At 30.9% G+C, this 26511-nt stretch overlaps 1 protein-coding gene across 1 annotated transcript in view; it reads right to left on the reverse strand.

The window, feature by feature from the left end:
• The window catches only part of dnt (tyrosine-protein kinase Dnt), a 33604-nt gene extending 9659 nt beyond the window's left edge, over nt 1-23945 (reverse strand). Inside the window, exon 1 of the mRNA XM_035078901.1 lies at nt 23146-23945. Within this exon, the coding sequence (XP_034934792.1) occupies nt 23146-23242 (97 nt within the window). The 5' untranslated portion in view covers nt 23243-23945. The remainder of the gene's footprint in view (nt 1-23145) is intronic.
• Between the last annotated feature and the right edge of the window lie 2566 nt (nt 23946-26511).

Here is a 26511-nt window from a genome sequence, read left to right on the forward strand (position 1 = left end):
TCAAGCGTTCTCCCGACGCAAACTTAATTTAACTTTGAGACCAGAATAAAGGAGAGGCTTCGACGTGCACCCACGCACGTGAACAATGAACAAAGCTGAGTCCCCGCGCTATCGACAATGGACCATTTTCGTCTCTCTTGTTCTCTCTACTGAATTCTATAGCAACTATCTCAAACACGTTTGCACGTTATTATCGATACCCCGATCCATTCTCTAGTCTAAGCAGCAGCAGCACAAGAGATACAGTCGTTTCCCGCTAAATTTCCGTATGCCAGCACATGTGGGAGAAGCTATCGAATGCTTTTACAGAAACAATAGCTGAGCATCGTCAACAAAGGAAATGTTCTATTTTCCCTGACAATTCGTGAGAATTGATTTTTATTTTTTGAGAATTGCATTGGATTCTTCAATTTTTTCATTCAATTCCTCTTTTTTGGCATCCTGTTCCGTTTTAGTTTCATATAAAAGAAATTCGATATCAAACAATTTTTTACTTCAATGATATTTTACTTCGTGTCTTTGTTAAAATTTTCCCGAGCGTTTTACCATTTGATTGGAACACCGACCAAAAATTGAATTAAATTGCTAATGGCGTGAGTATTAACATGGCCTTTGGAGTAATTAGTCTCACAAAGTAAACTTTAATTTTATCATTAAACTTTAAAAATACAAATGAGAAATCAGAAAGTGTCTCCTTACGAAGATAGACGAGCGTGATGTCTAAAATGAGTTCTTCATTAGCAAAATAGAGTTTCCTGCTAACTTCTGTTGTTAACTTTGACTCAACTATAACTTCGTCATTGAATTTTAACGTCAATGTAAATTATTCAATTAAGTTTCATTTTTCAAGAAAATTTCATCCTACACCATTTGCTATCATATCCATCTAATATTTATTACAAAAAATATTTATTCAATGTACAAATGTTTGTTCACCAATTAATAAATGGACCTTCTCATATTTCATGAGAGGATGACATTAAGAATATAAACGTAGAAAATTTATAGATAGAGGACGAAACATTCATGTGTTTGACAGGTGTGTTGTTGAACATGGGGACCCAAGAGACTTTCCATAAAATACAGCCGCACATATATCCACGATCTTGGATCTTGGCTACACCTCTCATTCTTTTCCCTTGTATTCTCTGGAGGACTTGCAGAAGCCGGTGGTATGGTTGATCCTGCAGGTAAGATCGTAAGAAAGAAATGAATAAAAGGTACGATTGGCTACTACGACTCTGCACGCTCTCGTGACCAAGAAGAGTGCACATGCTCGTAAAATATTTCTGCTTTGCAGTAAACGGCCATAAAATCGATGTTTTATAGTTACGAAAATCAACTTATTATATTTCACCATTTTTTATCAGTTAGTTTATAGCTGATAGTATCAATAAAAAATTTTTTGCAAGTTCCTCTTTTGTCTGATGAAATAATAATCGTGCTCTTAAAACCACAGGAGAAACAATATGGTTGTCTCTTAGATGTTCAGGTATTTTATTGAACATCGTGAAGCAATTTTTTTTTTGATGAAGATTTGGAAATTTTCCATTCAATTAAATGTTTAACAAACCTGTAATTTACTTGTTTGAAAATGAACCCTCGACATCTATAATTAAAAAGATCAAATTTTGTATATCTTTAGAAATACAATCTTAACTAGACATTTTCGTAGCGACCATATACACTCGTGATTCTTTACTGAAGATAAAATCTCTTATGCACCCCACCAATAAGTTTCTCATGTACCTGCACCGAGTGTTCGGAAGCAGTAGATTCTGGGAGGGCAAAAAGGACACGAAGAAAACGAACAAACTGTTAGTAAAAGGAAAAGGTAAAAGAGGTCTTGAAAAAAAACTGAAAAGGGCCAAGGGGCAAAATAAATGCCCAATGGTCTCCGTATAAGTTGACTCTCTTGTTCGTGGTTCCGGCTGCATTACATTGGCCTCAAGCATCCGATAGGAAGGTTAACGAGCCACGAAAGGATTTTTAAATCACTTCGAAACAATACCCATGGATCCTTGGCTGTGTCTCCTGGCCTTTGCCAGTTTCTTTGCATCAGATATCGGATCTGCACGAGACCTGTAGACTGCACGATTCTTACATTTTGAATATTTCCCGTAAACTTCCAATTACACTTGAGTAAATTGATTAAATTTCAAGTCAAATTAATTATTTTAATACGCTCTCAGCAGGAGAAAGGTAGTCATTATTAATCATCACTGCTGGATGTTAGTCGAATCCCTGAGGACAATACATAAATGCATGAAATAATTCATAAGATTTTGGCCATGACATAGAGGTAGAAATTAAAAAGTAACAAGGAGCGATTGTGAAAAGCCGGAAGTGTTGTTGAAGATAAAAGTAAGAATGGGTGGATTTGATGCAAAAGAAACGATAGTTGAAGTTGGTACGCCCTAAAAGGTGACTAGAGCACACTAGGTCCCACTGGCAGTGCGTTTACTAATGTAAAAGGAGAGACCTCGAAGTACCACGGGAGGCCCTCTTGTGACAATTGTGTCTGGCACCAGTTCTCAAGGGTCGACGCCTTCACTGAAAGGGCTGTTTCTCCTTCGTCATCATGCTCAGACATCAAAGGATTTTTCTCTAACTCTCTCTTCCTACTTACTTTTTTCTTTTCTTTTAACTTTGTATGTTAACATTCCAACTCGCTGGTTCTCTACATTTTCTACTTTTTTTTTTATATTAAAACCATGGTCAAGAGCAAGATAGAAAAAGAAGTTTTTTACATGTACTTATAGGGGATTTTCTCTTTTCTTTTTTACTTTATTCTAGGTCTAGAACAAGCTTCCTCAACGCCTCCAAGTGCCGACACTCTTCTGTAATTGCACGAAAGAGGAGTCAAAGAGATATGGTAGCCCTATCTCATCGTCAGATGCTTAAAGAGAGTAGAGGTAAACCGGTAACGAGGTCAGAAGCAGCAGCGGTATGTCAAAGTACAAACGAGAGGGTCTAAATGAAAGAGAAAAGCGAATTTAATTTCTCAAGATTTGTGGTCCCATTTACTATAAAATGGCCTATTTGACTATAAACTTCATTGTAATCTAAATTTCTCTTCATCTCATCAATTTTTATATTCATATTTTATGCTCATCATAACGAGTTAATCGTTTCTTAAATAAATATTTCTTTATAGCCAACTACTTTACATATACATTTTTACTACACTGAAAAAAGATTTTACCCTAAATGATCAAGATTTACTTCTGTTTCATAAAATTTTTATATAAAAATCGATTATTAAATTGAAATTTAGAAATGATCAATAAATGATTTAGTCAATGAACTTGATGAGAATTAAATATACTATAATTGATAATGAATTATTCTGTTAACTGTTAATAAAAGTTAATTTCATCATAGAGGGCTGGAAATGAAAAGTTACTCCGAAATTAATTCACTATATAATTAATTTTCCCCTCACATTGTGGATGAATAATAACGTTATAAAGCTTCAACTACTCATCATTATTATAAAATACAATTGTCATTTTGAAGTCAAGTAGCTATATAAAATATTGATTGGTTTTATCTGTATGCTAATATTACATTAAAGTTTTAAATAAAATGTTATATGGTTGATATGTATTTTTTTTATTATAATAACACAAATTATAGATATATTCACGCAGAGGAATGTATAGTAAAAATTACCCTGAATTCTATGGTAATTTGGTGACACTGCAGAGTGACGGTAAAAATTACTAAACTGCATAGTAATTTTTAGGGCAAAATTAGAATATATATTACGTTTGTTTGTAGGTACAAACAATTCAGGTAAAACTTTCACTATACTTGGTAGTACATCATCTAGAATTGTTCCACACGGCCTAGAATATATTTTCTTATAAATAAATAAGCCATTACCAATTTATAAACCAGTAAATGATAGCAGTGTAGTAATGTTGTCTCCAATTGAAAGAGCTTAAGAATTGAACATCAAAAATAAATTACTAGCCTTCAGTATCACTGATAGAAATCAATATATAAATACCTATGAAAAAATGTAGAAGCAAAATTTCCTTATTAGATTTACTCAACAATGATAGTCTTCAGAAAAAAAATCGTTCCAGTTTAGAGTTTCTTAAGAACACGGAAGGAGAAGTTACAGGCATCAAATGTTTGGAATCCATTTTTGTAACTTCTGGATTTAATGCTTTTCAAGTATTAAGGGTAAATTCGATGCAAACCATTTTAACGATAGCCGTCCACAGTCTCATTGTATATTTATAATAAAATTATTAAAACTCTTCAAAGACAACGATCCCGATTCAGTAGAAATAAGTCATATTTAGGGTAAAATTAGAGTAAAGTTAATAAAAAATCAGAAATTTCAGAATACTTTAATATTCGATAATGAGAATTTCAAAATTACAAATTGATGAATAATGGAAAATTAAAATTTCGAATAACAGAGTAATTAGTAATATGAAACTACTAATTATAAGGAAGAGAATGAATTATTTATCGCATTAAATAATTTCTATAATGAACTAATTTACACCAGAAAATACAGATAGTAATATTAACCAAATCCCCCTATTTACAGAAAAATAACAATTGATAATAATCAAATATTCTTATTAACAATGAATGGAGTGAATTCAATTATTCGAATTTTTCAAATCATTCTATCATTGTACAAAAAAAGAAACATTAAACGTACTTTTTTTTTGAGACTTCGAAACTCCTGCTCATTGTTGTGCTGTTACTGCTATATGAATGGTTGTGTTACAATAGTATACATGTTATTGCTTGTAGTCGTATTTTATGGTTATTATCATGATTCAACTGATAATAACAATATTAAATTATTCTTAACGATTTTTGATATTTTAATTCCAAATTTTTAGATTTGCCACTTTTAAACTAAAACTTTCAAGTGATCCGTAATTCTATTCAAAACTATTGTTCAATATGAGAAAAATTGCCAACATTTATAAATTCTCTTTACATATATATTTAGTTATGTAAGCTTTAAAGTATCAATAGTAGAATTTCATTTTACAATCAAACATAAACTTTGTTTTCCTATTCAACTATAGTTGTATACAATGGAAAATCGTTTCAAATATAAAAACATTTTCGAAAGAAAATAATACTTTGACAGGTTCAAAAAATTTTTTATATCGTTTACCTAAAAAAAAAATCTCTTTAATGCTTTTTTAATCTTGTTTAGCTATAATAGTTTTTATTGTGTCACTTTTCTTTATGTAAGAAATACATGGAAGTGATTTCTTGTCAAAGGAAATCGGTGTGCAAAAAGAAAAGAAGCACGCGCGTCTCTTTAGTTTAGGTGTGAAACACCCGGCGAAATTTCGCAGGCTAGCGTGTCGCTTAGCTGTCAAAATACTTCATTGAGTAAACCTGACGAGTAAAGCTGCGTCCGAATGAAAGAGACTCTGAAGAAGGAAGAACACCATTGGGAGTTGGTACAATTCTTGAGTTGGAAACCTCCACGGGATATGAAGAACATGAGTCCTCTGTTACCCACGACTCCCTGAAGCCGACAGGACTACGAGACCTGTTGTAACTCGACACCTATCGACCTGAAAAAAACTCCAACTATAATACTAACGACGACTATAACAAGGTCCCACCCGGCTGCAGACCGTCCAAAACCCGAAAAAGAGATAGAGGATACCACTGGGACAAATAAAAGAAAAGGTGCTAAACCAAGAAGAAAGCTGAAGAACGACAATATTGCATTTGTTCGAACCAACGCGCGTTTATAAAGCCTATTCTTAGTCTTCTGAGATGAGTCTTAGTCCCATTGAAAATTTTTTTAAATGAATAAATACTTCTGAGAGAAAATAATGTAAAAATATAACGATGAATTTTTACAGAGATTTTTTATTTTGATATTTTAACTCAATGGATTCAGTGGTGTTGTTATAATCGAATTATGTTTTGTAAAGAATTATTCATTCATTTTTCTTCTTTTTCTTTAAATCATTTTATTGTACAGCGAATTAATTTCATGGCTGGTTTAGTCGAAACAATCAATTGCTGAATATTGCACGATATTTTTCGATTGGCTGATTAAACCGATCCGTTTAGATGGAATAGTTAAAGATATAATTATTGGGAAGCATGTACATTTATTGCAACCACTTGACGATTATACAGAGCAGTAGTGTTGTCAATTAATTGAAGTGATCGAAATTGAATAGAGTAAGTTCTATTATGTTTCGATAGATCATTTATTTTTAGTACTAGTAATAATTTTTTAAGAGAAACGAATTATGTCTAGAGATTTAGATAATTAATGACCATAAACGTTTATATCTAACCAATAAAGAACAAATTCATGATAATAAATATCATGTTGCTTTAAAATTCAATTCTTTATGAAGACTTTCTTTATTGTGTAAAATTATTTGTTGCTGATACATTTGAATAAAAAAGCTTCTCCATCAAAACAATATTTTAATCAAATTATTGACACTATTTGTATTTTATATAGATGTTAATAGGCTTAACACACTCATATTTTATCCTACAATATTTGAAAAGTGGTTTAATAGAGCGAAAATAGCTGATGCACGATCAAAAACGTCACTTGAACTTTCTATTGAATATCTTGAATAAAATTTTTTTTTATGAATCAATTATCAATGTTGGAATTCTTATCAAATACAGTAAGTTGGAAATTTCATTTCGATCTAACATCTATCATTGCTTTTTGTAAAAAACAAAAAAATAAATAACACCTAAACCGTTATTTTTCATTTTATGTACGATAGTAATTTATTCTCAATGTTTCAGAATCACACAAAAATTCTATAATCGTCTCACTTAAAATTCAATTTTTACATCTATAAAGCAAACATATTCCACACGATATATTTATTGGCGGCTACTATTTGTAGAAGATTATCTCATAGACCTTTCTTCCAATATTGTGATAGATTCAAGGAAACTACTTCTCCATGTACCTGTCTGGAATAAAAACGTTGGTGTATATCACACTCGCATTAGTAGTTGCTTCCGGGCACACCCTAGCAATATGTTACGTGTATCTAGAGTGAAATGAGTAGGAAAGTTCTCCCTTTTCCTCGCCTCATTCGTCACTAATATACAATGCATACATCAGAAGTATTTTCTACTTTATACACCACAAGAGACTCACTATCCTCTACGCCCTCTCTTATCCTCCAGTTGGAAATTTCTACATACCAGGTAATATAAGCGACGCGACAGCAGCTGTTTAGCATTTATCGAACGACGGACTGTCCTCGGAACTTCTGAATAACTCATAAGTCCCGGACTTGTCCTCACACTCTCATGTGTCTGACGGTCAACACGTAGGTTCAACTTGTAACAGTTTCTCTCATATGAAGACGTAACTCCAAGTAGTCGAGACGTGTAATTCACATCTGAATCCTCCTCTAGAATCACTCAAGCAAGTTTTCTCGTAGCAACTATTGAGGTTGAGTGCATCCTGAGGCCGTGCTCGTTTCCCTATCAACCCTAGTTGATATTACTTGCGTACCTTTTCGCCTCAGGGTAACTTTATGACACTGTTCATCCTCCTAGAAGGATTACCCAACGATGAACACGCCGAGAAGAAGAGATATTGAGGCATGCGGTGCATTTAGGTTGAGTTTAAGGAAAGACTTCCTTTACAAGCCACATCCGCTTCACGGCTTTACCAATGAAATCCAAAGAATTTCACTCTAACCCTCGTAAATACTTGCCAATGGCTTTTCGGTCTGGTAAACGCTATTCTGGTATTCTTACTCGGAAAATTCCAAGGAAATCGCCTGAGCCAATTTAAGAGTCTGACTTTTCAAGAGCAGCAAGATGACAGAGAGGAAAAGGAGAGAAAGACAATTTGTCGAGTCGCGAGAGATGAAGAAAAGTAATTGCTTCTATTTTTAACGACAATTTATTTTACTTTCTTTTCGCTTAAGAACGAGGGTGACATATTGATTGAGATAGAAATAGACTGGGAATAATCATTACTTTCAGGCTCGTTATCAACTACAATATTGGGATTGAAAATCAACTTGACGAGTAACTGTATATTATCTTTTCTTCTGGAGATGGCATTACCCTGTTGATTATTATGCTGATGATTTTCGTCGTTTTCAGGATGCTTATCATTGATGTTAACCAAACATCATTTGAGTAAGATGCCATCCGGTGAAATAAACCGGGAGAAACAAGTTAAATATTTTACTTAATTGGAATGTTTAGTAAATATTTGTTTTTCCCATTGTTTTCTCTTCGAACAAAATTATTTGGAATTTTTGAGAGCTCGTGTGGGTTTATTTACCTGTATAATTTGAGCCTTTCCTCTTGTTAGCTAGGTCGTTCACACAAAATTTTACGAGTCATCATATAAAACACGAACAAACTCAACAGCTTGTGGCTTAATTTTTGCACCCACGTGAAACGTGATACAGTTTTACATTTAAGATAACCCATTCGCAATTCTCGTTAAAGTAATAATTTCTTACGTCCATTTATTTTGCCTTAAGACAAATTGGTTATCGCCTTTTCACGCGTTTTTATCCAAACCGGTCTCACGAGTCGGTAAGAAACCATTTTGATTTTTTTTGTTATGTCTATACAAAGGATATTTTATTTGATAATTATATATCAGAAGGAAATTTTTTTTAACAATTCTATTATTTTATAAAAAAATTAATTATTGAGTGGAGAAAATGTAATTCAAACATAGATAATTAATTTATGGTTAACTATATCATGACTCACTTGACTGACATTGGTATAGAAATTCAGAATATGTAATCTGGTCGATATGCTTCAAAAATTATAAGTTTTTTTATATAATATGATTTTGGTACATAAATCAGTCCATTTTTAGTAACGACAGATTACAACAAGCCTTTGTGACCACATCACGTGGAGTTGTTTGGTTTATATAAACAAAACTTTTTTTCCTCAATATATCTCAAACACAACACATTGAAGATTGAAACATAATGCATATGATTTCTCAATATATATGAGTGGTTATGAATAATATATCATTTTTTTTTCTAAATTGACTGTAGTTTATTCATTTAGAGTAAACTGATCTTATTTAGATTGGTAATAAATCGGGATATTAATACTTAAATACACTGAAAAAAAGGATTCATTTATTTTAAATGTAGAGATATGGTTGGTGCTAAAAATCTGATAAATTTTATTAACAATAAATACTTTGTAAAGTTCTCTTGAACTAACAAAAATTTTTCGATATTCAATATAAGTAATTCACTTGCTTGAAATATATATTTTGTTTAAATATATGTAATTTTTTTTTACATCTGAGTCATATTTGGACTCAAAACAATATTTATTAGGAACAAGAAAATTTTTCATTTGATTTAAATACGGATATGTCGATAATTAATATATCATGTACGTATCAAACAATTTTAAAACCGCGAATTAAAAGAATACATTAGCATGTTACGCCAAGTTATTATAACGACCAATTTTACAATTACAAAACAATAGCATCTCAATTTTGGCGTAGCGTCATTAGATCTTTATCGTTCGTCATTTAAGTAAAATAGTGAGCGTGTTAAAATTAGTTTAATGAGTTTATATTATAATTGTAACAGTGTATAATGGGAGATTTATAAAACATAATAAATCAGGTCTCGCAAGGGTTAAATTAGTTGACAAATACAAAAATATAAGAACATCCATACAGGAAGCAGAGAATCTTATCAAGAAAAGTTCGGTCACAGAGAAGAAAGCAATTGAAAATATAGAAGGTTTGATTAATATACTCTTTAAAATACTGGCAATATACTCCGTTGATGATTGTTTAAATAATATAATTATAATATTTACTGTTTTCCATGTAGATTCATCAGAAGCTGAACGTTGTAGAATCTGGTTGATTCATAATCGGAGTCCTCTTTAACAAGGTGATCATAATTAAAACTTATCGCATCCATTAAGATTAGAAGACTGCAAAACCAAAGTTATTAAATTGTTGCAACCATTTTTGAAAAATGGCCTATTTTAAGAAATGAACATTGCCACGACTTGGTGATAACTATTTTTTTCTGAATTATTTAATATTTATGATGCATTCTATTATAAATTGATGAAAGAAAATTCATCAGTACATATAATTTATGTTTTTGAGTTTTATATTCATTATGTTTTTTGTATTAATTACGATAAGGTTGATAATTATTAAACATACTGTATTTCTGTCAATTATTATAAATATTTATGATAAAAATAAAACAATTAATTTCATTTAATGATTTCTTTTTGATGCACTTATCATTAGTTGAATTATTCGCGATTTTTGCACGTAATGTTACATCATTTTAGACAAGTAAACTTATTTATTTTGAGTACTTGAAATGTTTATTTTAAGGATATGGGTATTTAATATTAAAATATCTATATTTGTTAGAACATTATTTGCATATGTAATGCAAATGTATCATATATTAATAATGAATATGTATCAAGTTCGCCATATCCAACTCTCTAATATATTTATAGTTAATAAATCATATCAACTATAAATATATCCTTCTTTCAGTGATCGTAACATATGTTTCAAAGAATTTTAATCCACTAAAGCTGACACTAAAAAAAGATGAATGAATCATTGAAGTACAACAATTTTCTAAAAAAAGTCATATCTGTACTTTTACTATTATTTCTGACGAAAAGATTTTGTAAATCAATCATTTTTATTACTCAATTTAAGAAAGAAAAAGTTTGATCGAATATTTTTTTTGATAGAATATGGGTTTGTCTATAAATGATTCAATTGACATCTTTTATTGAAAATATTCGACTTCATAATAATCTGTCTTTATTCTATTAAATTTTTCCTCGAATAAAAAAATGCATTTATCTTTGTAGATCAAACTTTCTAGCTATTTATAGAATCAAACTTACCTTACTTTTTAGTCATTGTTAAATTTACTTTTATTTTGAAATAATTTTGATCTTCCATACAGATTGATAAAAAAGCAATCCATAGCAAAAATGTGAAGAAGACGATCAAACTTTTTGAAATGAAGCTTTTTAATAAATTTCCGTGGAACTTATGAAAATTGAGAGACAAGTAATTTCTGTGAATTTATTCAGGCTGATAAAAAAATCTTTAAGTTGAGATAATTATAAAAAGATAAAATTTTTTATTATAAGTACTTGTTTTGAATTTCTAATAGTATTTGAGCTACGAAACAAATTTGAAACAAGACAAGATTGAGCCAATAAATTTGTTATGATAAAGCTGTTGTTACAAAATGTTCATTGATGAATATTAGCTAAAAAATATTAAATTACGAATTTAATATTTTTCTGTTATTTGTATTTTTATTATATGAATCATAGTAAATGAAATATTTAATTCGGTAAACAATAAATTTCAAGTTATTTAAATAAAAAGAAAGACCTGACAGTAATTTGTTTTTAATGAAAGAAATATTTTAATCTGGATTCAATGTCTCTAAATATGACGGAAAAAGTGTTACAAACGCATTTATCAAGATTTTTGTACTATTTTCATGTTAATTTTTTTAAACTAAACAGCTTTCTAACGAAAAGCTTGTTAAACATACATGTGAATATAGCAAAGAACGATAGAGTTGGTGATATATGAACTGTAAACTTTGCAAATAGACAGAAATGGAGGGCAGAGATAAAGATTTCAGTGATTCTACACTGAGATAATATTGTCTCTGGTCACCCTCAGTTGATGCAGCCGTGATTGTCTCTGGATTTTTGGTGGGGAATACGACAGATGGAAGTCTGATTGAGCCATCGCATGCGTCGCTGTCGTGCCATGTGTTGCATACCCGCAAGGCCCAGTCGAATTCACGGAATACTCATCCGAGGATTACCATCAGGAGATGCTCTGCTTTCTCGTGAATTTTGAGTTGTGGCAAGGATAGAACGTTGATTGGGGTTACATTGGATTTGTCACGCGTGTGAAGACCTTTGTGATGTACTTTTTGTTCCAATTATTCCTCTTTTCTTTGCGTTATTCACTGACAGTTCTTTCCGCGCTTTCTCGTCTGAATAAGTTTGTATTGGGGGCTGACAAAATCTTTAGAGCAACGGGGTTTCCACCCCAACGCGTGGATCTTAATCCAAAGAAATCCTGCCAAGACTTTTCTCCTTTTTACCAAGTCAAGTTAATCCGTAGACTGAATTTTTTCGTCTTATTTTAAAATCATATTATACGTAAAAATGCTTTGATTATGGTCCATGATACTTACGAACCAAAAAACGTAACGTTATAGAAGTCTTTGGATTTTCAAAACCAATTATTTTTATCTAATAAAAAATGCTTGAAAAGCAAGGGGCGGCATAACGGCACCCTGGGGCCCTAAGGCTCTTTTTGGAATGTGACGAACTGTTAAGGCCCCAAATGGCTCTTTTATTTCTTGAAGAGTTAATATAAAGATTACATAATAAAATATGATTTCTTTTCTCTTTTTTAAATAAAAAAAACTTAACATTTATCAATTCTCAACATCTATTATTATTATTTATGGTTAATAGTGAATGTTTCTTTATTGAAAATCTTATTTATAGTGTTCTTGCTTTCATATCTAACGACATAAAAATAATATATGTTTTCCATAAATTAACTATAGCGTGACGATCAGTTTTATCTTAGAGAGGAGAGAATATTAGTGAGAGCTTATCAATAAACCAATTTTTCCACAAGAACTTATAGTTATAGTCGGTTCTTTAGATATCGAGGAATATATTTTTTCTCTTGGATGCTTGGAAAAGACAGTCTCCAGACTTATCGCATGATCGACGCCATGGCCTAGAAGATTAAGACTAAGGAGATATGAAAATGCTGCAAATCGAATATCAAAGAACCCTGAAGAAATTCAAGTTTTCGTCTGGATCAACTTCAGAGATCTACAAGTTTCTCTCGCGATAGGGGGGCCCGTGAAAGGTTTTCTGTGGCTTTAAACGTACTCTTGATGACCCCAAGGGGCCTGCACAACTATGGACAAAGTGATAAATCGTTCGCGACGTTTCGTCCACCCGTCGCGACGGGGTTTCGTCCAGTGAAACACACATTATATCTACACCAAATATATTTTCAGCTTAAAAGCCATTCGTAGAACTTGTTCTGAATTTACTCCAATCGATATGTGAGGTTTGTTTATTTGTCCTTGGTTCATTTTTTTTAAATACCATTTTCCAAAACACTCACGACACCTTTCTATAGATTCTAAAATATAAAAAATTCCCTGGGGTCCTTTTATAGCCGTCTCAATGTAATTTATCATGATCGTATGAATTTTTACTTTTCTATTAATTCATTCCAAATGTGATATAAAATTAAATAGCGAATGATTCACAATGACATTGAAAAGAAAAGTGTCTTTGGAAAAAAAATTATATTTGACATTTCATAAGAGAAACATTTGTGAGAAAGATATATTTTGGATTAAAATACATGTTACAATGAACTCTCATTCTCATCAATTTTGTTTAAAAAACTAATTTAAAAATTTTTTCACAACATTATTTGTTAATGAAAAATTTTTTCTATAATTCAGTAAGCGTATTAAATTGAATGAGCATATGATATTACCGCAGGTTTGATTGTACACGTTGTTATGAGAAGCAACATGATGTCAGGTCAAATTTCGAGGAAGTCCCTTATTACGTTATTGACAGAAAAAATTGTTTGATTGAGAGAGTAGAGAAGCTTTTTTCATTCTGACGAGTCATTGTGCGTAAGTATACATGCGTCCGTTTTCAATCAAACTAAAACATGAGGTATTCAAATCACAAAGTCCTTTTTATGTTAAATAACACGAAAATTATGGCAACCCACACGAGAAGTTTATTTTAAGCTCATTGTTTGACGGATGTAATATAAGAGCGTTATCATTGGAATATTTAATATGATGTATGTTGTTAAGACCTTTCATCTTTCTTTAGTCAGATGCTCGTTAAGATCCTGTCAGTCAAAAGAAGCTTGCCAGGTAACCTTGGACTGTTGACGAGGATTAAAAGATTTTCAAATGGATAGGAGCAGTCGAAATTGATGAATAACGTCAGTGTTTAGTTTCGACAACTACACAACCTCAAGTATTAGGAACGTAAAATAATATTTTTCTTTCTGTTTTTTATTTTATGCTTTTCAACGATTTCTATCTATAGAATTTTACCAGCGAGACAGTTTACCCTCACAATCATCTTAAGTAAACTTTGCAAAAATCTCAGGAGACCCAAGAAAATCCTGGTATCGTCAACTTGATACGAATGATTGTTTCTGGCTCTCAAAAACTCTCTTGAGGGAATTTCTAGAAGCTCCTAAAGTCAATTCCATTATAGTATCTCAATTCGATTGATAGGGCATCCCAAAACTATTACCAACAACCTGTTCTTGTATTTCAGAATTTGAGAAGGGTCAGTGAGGTACAAGAAATATTTCAAAATCTTCCATTTTTCAAGAAAAATATGCCTCTCAGCTGATCTACTTTGTCATGGAATATTAAAATTTTCTATAGATCTCGTTATGAAAGTGCCATCTCTTCGGTGATCTTATTCATAAGGAAGAATTAGATGGAGAAAATAAAAGCAGTCATCACTTGAAGGTTTGAATATGTTTTTATAAAATTTCTATATTTATATGTGTTTTATTTTCATCAGTTTTCCGTCTCTTTGGTTTAAAATTCACTATAAGTTCGATTTAAAATGACAATGGCATTCTTCTAAATGAATTTAACTGTTTTTTTTATTTTGTGAGGATCTTTTCATACGTAGAAAATAAAGTCCTTTCTATATGATCTTTTCAATAAAATTAGAAATAAAGAAAAAAATGTATGAATTGAATAAACTTTCAACACTTGATGCTATTGAATTTATTCAAGCATTTCTGCATTCCAATTCTGAAATTAAATATTACATTTTCAGCTCTAATAGTCACAAAGAAACATTTTTATATTTTTTTACATTTTGTTTGAAAAATTCATTTAATAGCAAAAAAAAACTTTCTTTGTTGAATAGAAATAAATATTTGATAAAATGAAAAGTGATTTAAGAAAACAAATTATGAAATGATATTCACTTTTTGGTGTTTAATATTTTTGTATTAAATATAAAAGAATAAAAGTTTTAAGAGTGGATAAATGTTTAAAGAATAATAAAAAATCTATTATTAGTTGGTACATATGGTTTAAGAGATATTCTTCATTTAGAAATGATTAATAAATTGCAGTCAATATTTTTTTTAAGTGTCAAATAAATTCAATAAATATTTCCATAAAAATATTCTATTATCACAGAAATGTTAATTAACTCAAAAATAATCTTCAAACAATAACAATAATAATCTTCGAGTAGGATTCGCCGGTTGTTTTTACTAGGAAATCCACGGGGGTTCCTCATACAGTTCTCATCTTCATGTAAATGTCCAGATTTCTTTCTTCGCCACACAACTAATATAAGCCTAAGAGAACGCGTGCTTGCCATGCCTGACTCACACTAGCGAAAAACATAACACGGGCTTCTTAACGAGGAGTCAGAGATTGATGGTACCAGAGGCGCAAACATTGCTACATCCGATGTATACCGAGACTGAAATATCACACTGCGGTTATACAATTCGATGGTGTTTTAAAATCCAAACTACTCGTCCTCAATTTGCCGCTTCTGCTGTTTTAAATGAAAGAAATCTTTCACTCTTTTCACCTACTTTTTTCTTCATCTCGCTTTGCAGGTAACATACATTTTTCCAACTCTCGCACCCTCTTCAAGACCTTTTTTATTCATCTTCTATGACACGACTGAGAAATGCTTCATTGTCAACATAGAATCCCGGGTGCACTTATTTACCGAGATTGCTTGAAAAGAGTTTGGCACGTGCATGATATGCATATTTATCGATCCTGTACACCCTGTAAAGCCTACCGTGACACACTGCACTTTTCATGCTCCAGCCAACGAGGCTCTTTTATTTAAAACAAGTTTTTGTGCAACGGAGATTAAAGAGCTTCATGCAAAAATATTCATTCATTTCCTCCGTTTGACTGTTCTCTGGAAACGGTTTTTATTATTCCCAATTCCACTCGAATTTAAATCAAAAGCACTTTTTCTTTTTTATTAGTTTAATTTTCATGCAAATTTACCTTCATAATCGCTAACATTGGCTGCTTTAATTGACTGTGTGATCAATCATGTAAAGCGGAAAAATTACTTTTGAAAATGTTCCTTTTTATTTGATTAATACAAAGCTTTAATATATTCATTTAAATGCATAAGTTATTACGGTTGTCAATGAAAATCGACTCATTTTAATCACAAAAGTTCGACGTTATGACGGTTTTTGTATTAATATTTATATAAAAATTTTCAAACAAACTCTAATTATGAGTGTATTTGGTGAAAGTCCATTTGTTATTGATGTTAAAAGTCGAGATAAAGATCGAGGCTTTCATCTATTCTTTAATAGTTTAAACAGCCAAGAGTTCGAATAATTAAAGATTTATAAATAAAGTATGGTAAATTAGGTTAGAAAGATTTTAAATACAATTCAGAATAATTTCTTTATTCAATTTTCCTATAAAAAATTATTTTAATGCAATAATAATGAAGAAATTTATTCATAAAAATAAATGAACTTAATAAAGATCTGTTGAAAATTTATAACTTCTCGGCTAGATAGAAGTTATATATTCTGCTGAAGCAGAACAATTTTTAGTAACACGTAAAGTGTTGATCATATTTCTGCGAATAATCATTGAATTTCAGTACACGAGAGACCGTTTTAAACTTTTTTTTTTCTACTTTTGACATTTGTATTCAAAAACTTGTATTATTCACTCTATATTCGTTGAAAAAAGGGAAACTGTGGTCACCTGTCCAATAGGAGAACAAAAAACAAAATTGTTAACAAAATTTTCAAACTAAAATAGTAGATACATTTATGCGTTTTGTGAAATGCTTTTTTAGTCCTTTATTGCACTTGTGAGATTTTTTTTGGAGTTGGTTAAGCTAAAATTTTAAAATATTTTTTGTTGCTTGACAACCAGTAATCTTATTTAAAAAAGTTTGTTTCACATTCATAAAAATACATATTTTCATGCTTGTAATGCCAACAAATATGCAACAAACTTGAGTAATATCTAGATCACTGGAATTGGATCATTTTTGTTGCAATGCAATGTATCAAACTTGCAACTGAATGTCTAATATTTTGAACTTATTCTACTCCAAATACTTTATTGACGCTCAACAACTCACAGTGTATAACATAAATATTCTTCAATTATTAAGAAAGAAATTCTTTAGAATACATAACAAAGAATCTTATTGAATTTGAGTAATGTCTTTGGTCAGGGTAATATTTTCAGAAATAGAAAAAAAATTGTTTTCAAATCACTCAAATAATAATAATTTCAAAACAATTTTCGTGCTGAAAAACTGCTGGGTGATGTTGTTGTGATCTCCTGTCAGCAATTTATGAAGTGAAATAGTAAAGTACTTGGCGTATTTGTAAGCATAGTGAATAACTGGAGAGAATTGATTGGATCCCGTTAACCAGGCCCCCTTGAGTCCACGCCATTGGACATGCATAAACGTTTTCACGGGGTCTTGGCGGGTTCTTTGAGTCGACCCCACTACTTCGGTCCCATCTCGATGGGCCTGTCAGGCTCTAACTAGGTAGGGCTGTACCCGAGAACAAGCAGAAGAGGAAAGAAAACGAAGCCTGACTTACACTGACTAAAAGGGTGATGGAGAACTCACGCGCTACTACGTTCGAGTGGCGTTTTCGTGTTTTGACACAGACTTCTGACAGCTGATGCTTGTTTCGCGTGGTCCGGTTTGACGGGCTCCAAATTGGATAGTATATTAATTTTAACCAGAATAAACGATGCAGTGATATACGAACACATAAGTTTCAGAATAATATTTTCCAAGAGATAACGAATACAGGGAAGTTAATAAAAACCATTGGATGTCACATATACTATCTTGTGAAGATTCGTGCAAAAATAAACGAAGGATTCTTGACCTTTCATGTCTCAACATAAAATATTGTATACTTTCTTTTATGACTTATCGTTCTCTGAAATTTTGATGTACCTAATAAAGACTCACTGATTAATTTATATATTTTTTCTCTTTTATTGGATATTTTGGATATATATTCTACTTCGGAGAATTGATTTAAATGACGCCACTGAGTATTTATGCCACACTTTTAAAGGTCAAAGACCATCGTAAGTTCAATGTAAAGAAAGATACATTGGTAAAAAAAGCTATTTTTCAAACCACAAGTCATTTAAAAATTTATTAAAATTTCAAAAGGAAACTGTGATTAAAAAATCCCTTAAATTGACATGAGTGCTATATCAATAAATTCATGAACTGGTAGTTTTTTTTTAATAAAATAAATTGTGAACTTCTTCACATAATATATAAATTCCAGTGTCAAAAAAGCAATTTCGATGCAAACTGTGTAATTTTGTCGAATAAAGTATGGAATATGCGGGTGTAGAAGAGGCTAATAAAACTTTTACTTCTGATGATAGTACCCTCACGCAGCATCATGGTTTATCGTAGAACGAGAGAGAATATAAAATTTATTCCCAATAAATTTGAAAAAGTTTGTTGAGTCTCACATTTACATTAAATGTACTTGAGAGTTCAGTATACTGGCGATTGAGTTCTCTCGTTCGGTAATAGAATTACAAATTATTTCACGAAATCAAAAAGTACCGTCCAAATGCAGGAAAATTGTACTGAATGTGTAAAATCAATTTAGGGGAATGAAAAGACACCTCTGTTAGGAAGTTGTCCCGACAGGTTTGGAATATTCGAGGTTTTATCTTAAAGGACCTTTAATACAAGGCTAAAGATGTGTATATTTGACACTGGGTTGGATAAGATAAATGAGTTGTTTTTTTACATTATGTTTTATAACACATTTTTATTAAAGTAATACTCTAGATAAGAGCTGTCTGGAATACAGACGTTTAGGAGACAGTTTTTATAAAAAATACTCTGTAAAATATTTATTTTTTAAATAAATTATGACATAAATACTAATTAGAATATAAAAAGACACTAATTTTGGAATGAATATGGATAGTGGATGTTTTGGAGTAGTAAAAAATTATTCTTTAGAGAATATAAATTTATTTGAACAGAAAATAAATGTTTTTAGTTAGTATATTTAGTATTCTACATTTTTCGTTGATAAAAGTACACAGTTTGAGTTGAAGTAGCTGTTAGACACCAGCATTTTCACATAACAAGCAGATAAAAAGGCAAACAAATTTTTTCACGAGGACATGAGGGAGATACGTTATTCCATCGATCCATCATGAATCTTTTTGGTCATCCATCATGGGAAAATTTTATTCACGAATTCATTCCATGATGATCAAGTCTCACCAGGAGGGAATTTATGGATGAATAAATAATGTAAATTACCACAGGACAATAGAGTGCCAATCGACCGATTGGAGTCTTCCCTTATTCAAGTGTAAGATGAAACTCTTCAAGTAATTTGAGAGAGAAAAGGTTTTTACCATCAGATCGATTTCTTGGCTTGATTGCTTGCAGACCAAATAAGTTAGAAACTTTAAAGAACCACGAAATTTTAGACGTTACTTTGCTACAAGAGACTATGAGATCCGGCATTGGTCCATATGGTCCATGAAGAAGGTTTAGTAAAGCCCTATCTTAAAACCGATCTCGAGTTTCCCCTTGGAACTCTCGTGGCCACGTAGCTCGGTCAAGACTCTCAAGGCAGAAGAAACAGGACCAAATAAAATGTAAAGACGAGAAAAGGTAGGAAGAGATAAAAGGTAAACGAGAGAATTCTCCATGCGAACAAGAGAGAAAGAATACTCGATTATTCGGTGTCTAAACAAACTAGAAAGCCGGTCCTGGCGAGGCCCGCGGCACCCAGAGACGCTTAACAAGGACCTCGTTATCATATTTTATTACCATGCCTCGTACAGAGGCAGCTAAAGTCTATACTAGAGAATCAAACGGTCTAGACTTGGAACTTGTATGAGAGTGGATATGTACATAATGGCTGTAACTGATTTATTCTCATATTTACTCGCTAGTTCGAAGGTTAATATTACGCGTTAGTTAAAAAGACTATTTATTATAAAGGATGAAAATATACTAAACGTTTTTATCTATCTTGTGTGTATTCAATTTTTTTTTTTATTTGTTTATAAAATACTATACACATTACTGTAAGTATAAGAATGATAATTTTTTCACAATAAAACGCCAAGATTAATTTTTTTCATTATAGTCAAAGTAAAGTTAACATTTTTAATAACTAAATTCCTTATAATAACTAAAAAAAAAACAAACTAATAACTAAAAAGTTAACTTTACAACAAATGATTAATAATTGCAATTCATAATATGATTCATTAAGAATATTTATATCAATGTACTGCAGATTTTGTAAATATTTAATATTTTATGCATGCTTATTTCAATTATCTATTATCATCGTCTACACATCGTTACGTGATCGTGTGTGCATTGAGTATGGTACATGGCTGGAGAAATATTCACGTGCATAAACACGTAGGTGGCGAGGCAAGCCGCGAGAACTCGAGAGTAATGGGTCGTAAATTTTTGAGTCGACCAGGCAAACCTTTGAGAGAGTGAGAACGCGGTTCCTGACCTGGTCTGCATCAACCACGAGCAATGAACGCTTTGCTTCGAATCGATGTCTAACTATATAGCGCGAGCAATTCACCATAGTCTAACCTGTACGCCAGACGATATCCTAAATAAACATTCTACTGAAAAAAAGCTTCATCATTTATTTTTACTTTACATCAACCTTTATGGAAAATTGTTGCGCCAACAGACCAGTTAATAGATTGCTGGATTTACAGTCAAAGTAAAAATTACTCTGATTACTTTCAAAGTCTGCAATAAATAGATGGATTATCAGAATCTTTTTGAAGAGATATTAATCAAGAGCTTCAATTGAGTCTGCTCTTTCAAATACATTCATTTAGTTTATATTCCAGCAATCTTCTATATCTATTTAATATCTATTAATGAAAAATTACATTGCCATACACATACACTTAATTCTATTAGTTTAATCCAAGAGTGTGAGAAGTTTTCACTAATTTTTTGTAATGAAATTAGCAAGAGTAGCAAACCTTTAGTTACTCAAACATTAGCTGCGATAATTTTATTCTCAGAATCGATCACAAGAGAGAAAACGCAATAAAGTCACGAACAAAAAAATAAATTAAACCAGACAGATAGACTTAGCGTAATATTAATTAAAGCGAAAAAAGTGGTCAGTTATTGATTTTACTGATGGAAAAAAATATTTGCTTTTTACAACAAGCGTATTTTTGTTTAAACGATTTAATAAATGAGTGTTGACGAGAAATTCTCTCATTTTATCTGTCAGAGAAAAATTGTGAAGATAATAAAAAAGCTTTATCTATTCTGTCATGTATTCGTCATCCGAAAATTCCCGAGAGCGTCTGTTATACAAAACTCGCTTGGCTTCCCAGCTATTTCTATTAATATTTCCGTGAAATTCGCAAGCGAGCGAATCGAGAAACGCAAGGGAGACAGCACGCGAAACTCACGAATTGCACACCAGTCGGCTGCTTCACAGATAAAATAGATGGTGGAATATGAGCAGGGGAAAAGCCACGTACTAATTCGAATGTTCAGGTGTCGTTGCGCGCAATTGCAAACCAGCGAGCTGGACATTTTTTGCGGCCCAACGAGCCGAAAGGAAATTATTTCCAGCTGTGGTAATATCATCTAAAGGAAATGATGAACAATTATTAAACTTGGTGTTTTAATAAAGGTGTCATGCTCTTTAAGTATTAATGAGCACTCCAAAGAATATAAATAACAGATTTCAACACCTCTGTATGAACAAATTCTCCAACAGTAATTGAATGTCAAGCTTAAGCTCTAATAAATATCCACATCTTTACACCCATATATTCCCTCTGAGAATAAATCAGTGAATATGATGTGAACATTGGCAATTATTCATTGATTTTATCAGTTCCCGGATACTTCTAATATGAAGAATCAGTTCATTTTACTAGAAAAATCAACATCTATTTAAATGATTCATTTGTTTTACATAATAGCTAGATTTATATTAACGAGCTTCTCATGAGGGATGAACGGAATAGAAATCAAATTCAAAACATCACTCACAATAATACTTAGAGATATGTAATACCAAAATATTGATTGAAGATTATGTTGTTTACACAATTGTTTTGTTGATGCAGTTATTATGATTTTTTTTCCAAAGCAATGTTTGAACCTGCTCGTTTGTTTACATTGGCTGAAGAAATTAAATTTCCTTCAAAAATAGCGGCTCTGTTATGGGATATTAAAATTTCACCTTAACATATAACACAACATTATTGTCAAATAAATATATCAATAATTTTTAAATAATGGATTTTAAATTATGTTTTTCCTTTAGAATTCAATTATACTTCAATCTTCTCCTCTTTTAAAAACTTAATTCATGAGGTTCTACTCGAGCTGTAATTATTTCTTTTCTATCAAATTGTCAACTTTAAATTGCTATTTAAAATTTAAATAAAATAATTAATGTATCATCTATAATTCAAGAGAAAATTATTCCAAAAATGGAAAAAATACTCCCTACAACATAATAGTTTTATCATTAAGGTCATGCCTTTTATTGGACATTATTTTAATAACTAAAGAGGCGTATTGGATTTGAGGGGTATTTCAATCATGATATCAATAATAAAAAAACGTTTGACTGGTAATTAGTGATTATTTATGAATTAGTTAAATAAAAATGAATAAGAATATGACAAAATAACAGATGTCAAAGAAATTGAGACTATTATTTTTAATCTAAAAAACATGAAGTATCGCGATTAAATTAATCTCCTATATAGATAAACCTTGGATGAAGTCGATAAATGATCAGCTTGTAAGCGATTGTACAAGTGGAATTCAAAAATATTTCACGATTCGTTTCTGATGGATAGTCAAAAGGCTTCCAAATAATTCAAGAAAAAGAAAATAAATAAATATAAACAATATTTCACTCACAATTAAAGAGAAACGATTTTTAATGATAAACGAGATGTAATTTTAAATTGAGAAAATGCTTACCCATTAATTTTCGTACTTCAGCCTGGCTGAGAAAGAGATTGAATGAGCCTTGTCCGGGCCTTATGATGATAAACAACAGTGCTAATCGCAGCAACATGATTAGCTTCGAAGCACGTGTTCGTCGTTACGACGTACGAGAGTAAGAGAGAACGATTTTTGCGCGTGCGTCTCTATTTATAATAGAAAAAGAAACGCATTTAATTTCCCTCTTCTCTCGTTCGATAATATAACTCAGCTCATTTTTTGTGTCCCACTAATTGTTTTCACTACTTGAAAAATTCCTTTTTAATTGTTTAACAATAAGTCTGAAACACTCTTTAGTTTAAGAGTTAATTGTTGTAACTAAGCAACTATTATTTAAGTGTTAAACTGATTTTTACATCAAATAAAATTTTCCAAAATAACTTTTGAAAAATAAAAAATAAAATTTCGTTTCAATTTGACACCAGTTTAATCGTTAGATCTAAAAATCCAACTTTTTTAAAGTTAAAAAAGTGTTTTTGTGAAACTTTAAAAGAAGTTTAGCGCCTGTTACAATTCGAATGCGCCTAAACGAGATTCCTGATGGTTGGGTAGCAAGAACACAACTATACTCAACACAAGACTTTTTGACAGCTTGTTTATTGCTCCACGTGTTAATTTTTCAACTCTATGTAAACTCAAATTAATATTATTAATATGAAATAGTTTATTTTGTTTAAATTAAACTGTTTAATGAACTATAATTGTTTATTTCACGTAAATATTACGAATAAACGTTACACAATACGCGTGGACACAAGAGTGTGTTGCCGCGTGAAAGCCACAACCAGTTCTGCTACAGCCGCCATGGGTCGTCCAGGGTCGACGCAGGCCTGAATGTCGAAGATTCCCGAACGCAACCGGACATAAACGAACCTACACCCACGAAGACGATGGTGTATTTGAACGAAGAATTCGCTCAAGCGAGTTCTATCGAGGGAATTTCGAAGAGAAAGAAAGAGAAAGAGACTCCCAACTGTGATCGATGATCTTCCAAATGAAAAAAATTTTTTTTTACATAAAAAGTTTCGTTTATATTTTTTTTTTCTTATTTAGGATATCGGAGTAATCAATCAATTTAGTTATTCTCGTTAGATCTTTCTTTTGAATAAAAAAAATTGAACAATAATTATATTATTCTGAAGTTTTACAAATTTATTAGAAAGTTTCAAATATACTTGTTCATTTTTGGTAAAAAGTTTTTCAAAATATTTGATAAGATTTCTTGAATTTAGTAAGAGAAATATCAATTATAAGTATTAAATTCCAGGAGCATTTTCCTGAAAGTTGCTACTCCTTTTTACAAAATTTCATTGTTTTTTTGTATTGCAACAAAAGAAAATATTTTCTTAAAATAAATAAAACATTAATTGAACAAGATAGAAAAAATATTTGTCTTGGACAGTTGGTGTTATTCATAAAATTCTTTATGTATTAAATGTAACATTTTTGCAAAAATTAGTGTTACTTGAAGAAAGTTCCAGTGTAACAGGTAGTTCGTTCTGGCTATTGTATCTTTGAAGTTATCCTCGTTTTACTCGATTTCTAGCTCTATTTATTTTCTCTAAAGCACTTGGAGCATCTCGTGTGATTTTCTTCTATCTCCTATTCCTTTCAACTCTCAAACGAGGTAAAACTACCTTTGGCAGCTGAATAAATTCTCTAGCAAGTATACTACATACTACCACTACCATCCACTACCACTACTATGTTTAACATTATTACTATGAACCTTTACTACGCCTCCAGTAGATTGAATTTTAACGTCTTTATAATTTATTTTTATTTTCAACACTTATTTTCTGTGAGAAAAAATTACCTAGACATTTACTGAATTGTAATTTTCCTTGAATGCCTTTAAGAAATATTTCTGCACATTTTCTTGTGTATACACAAGATTGTAAGCATATACTTAAGAAGTCATGACAATTCGATATTTTTAAACAAAAAGTTTAATCTCTGACCTTTTTTTTGTTCAATCCGAGTTTTAGTTTTTTTTCAATTTATTATTTATTCTATAAATTAATTTATGTATATTGATTTTCGTGTTTATAATTAAAAAAAATTTTTTTTCATTCATCATTTTATTTAAAAGTGTTCTTTATGTAAAAAAAAATAAAATTTAACCCTAAAAAAGTTTTCTTCTACCTGATTTAGTTATGTTATTAAAGTAACCAATAGTTACTGAATTAATCAATTAATTGTAAATTCAATAAATGTTGAATATTTAATAATAATTAATAATTTTATTGTGATGACTACAACCAGAGGTATGCAGCCGGCCATCGCCCGAAAAGCTTCAGCCACAATATTTAATATTTAATTCATTCCTTCAATTAAGTAGCTAAGCTGAATCTATTGTTAATTGTAGATTTTTAAAAAAGAAAATCAGAATAGAATCTATGGAATTGGAAAAAAATACTTTTGTTGACAATCTTTCATTATAAATCAAAATATTCCACAATTATTATCGATGTAACACTGTACTTCCACCTTATTGCATAGTTAATGATGATTCGAATTCTTTTCAAGAATATTGAATTTTTTATATAAATCTTTAATTGTTAACAACATTCTATTCTTATTCTAAAAAAAATGTTATGCACACTACTTAGTCTTGAGTCGTTTATCTCTAATTGACAATTAATTATTTTAACTCGTTATGATCAATATCGGACTCGTAAACAAAAGATTTCACTGGTATCTCCAAACATCCTATATTTTTCACAATGTTTCCTAACAAAATTTGCTACATTATTTTTAAAATATTTCATAATTGCTAACGGATGCACTGTAAATCCCAGTTTTCCAAAATGCTTTATTTTAATACGGATAAGTGTGTTAAATATAACGTCACCCATTTGATTAATATTGTAGTCACTTTTTACACACTAGATCTGTGTAAAAAGTGACTACAATGTTAATCAAATGGATTCTCTTTTAGTTTATTCAGAAATAAGAAAATATTATTTACTAATATTTCGTTATTAGAACCTATTATATTGTAAAATATTTGTATGTCGCCATCTAATGACTATTAGACTAACGACAGTTTGTTAGTTAACGACGATTGCTTGACGATTAGATTGTTTATAGCAACGAGGGGAGAGTTTGTTTATCTCCGGTTTTTGACTGTGACTTGAGTTGACCGCACGGATTCTTACTTTTAATTAATTGCTGTCAATCATTAATAAACATTTTATTTATTTTCTAATTTTCCGAAGTTGTTATTGAGTCTTATTTTACAATATTGTCCTTATTCATTCTTACATATACTCATAAAATTAACGAAAAGTTTTTTTTACTTTTACAAATTCCCCGGTTTATTTTTCGCATATTTGTCTG

The sequence above is a fragment of the Chelonus insularis genome, unplaced genomic scaffold (assembly GCF_013357705.1).
Source record: "Chelonus insularis isolate UGA/USDA-ARS -01 unplaced genomic scaffold, ASM1335770v1 contig_17_pilon, whole genome shotgun sequence".
Classification (NCBI taxonomy): Eukaryota; Metazoa; Arthropoda; class Insecta; order Hymenoptera; family Braconidae; genus Chelonus; species Chelonus insularis.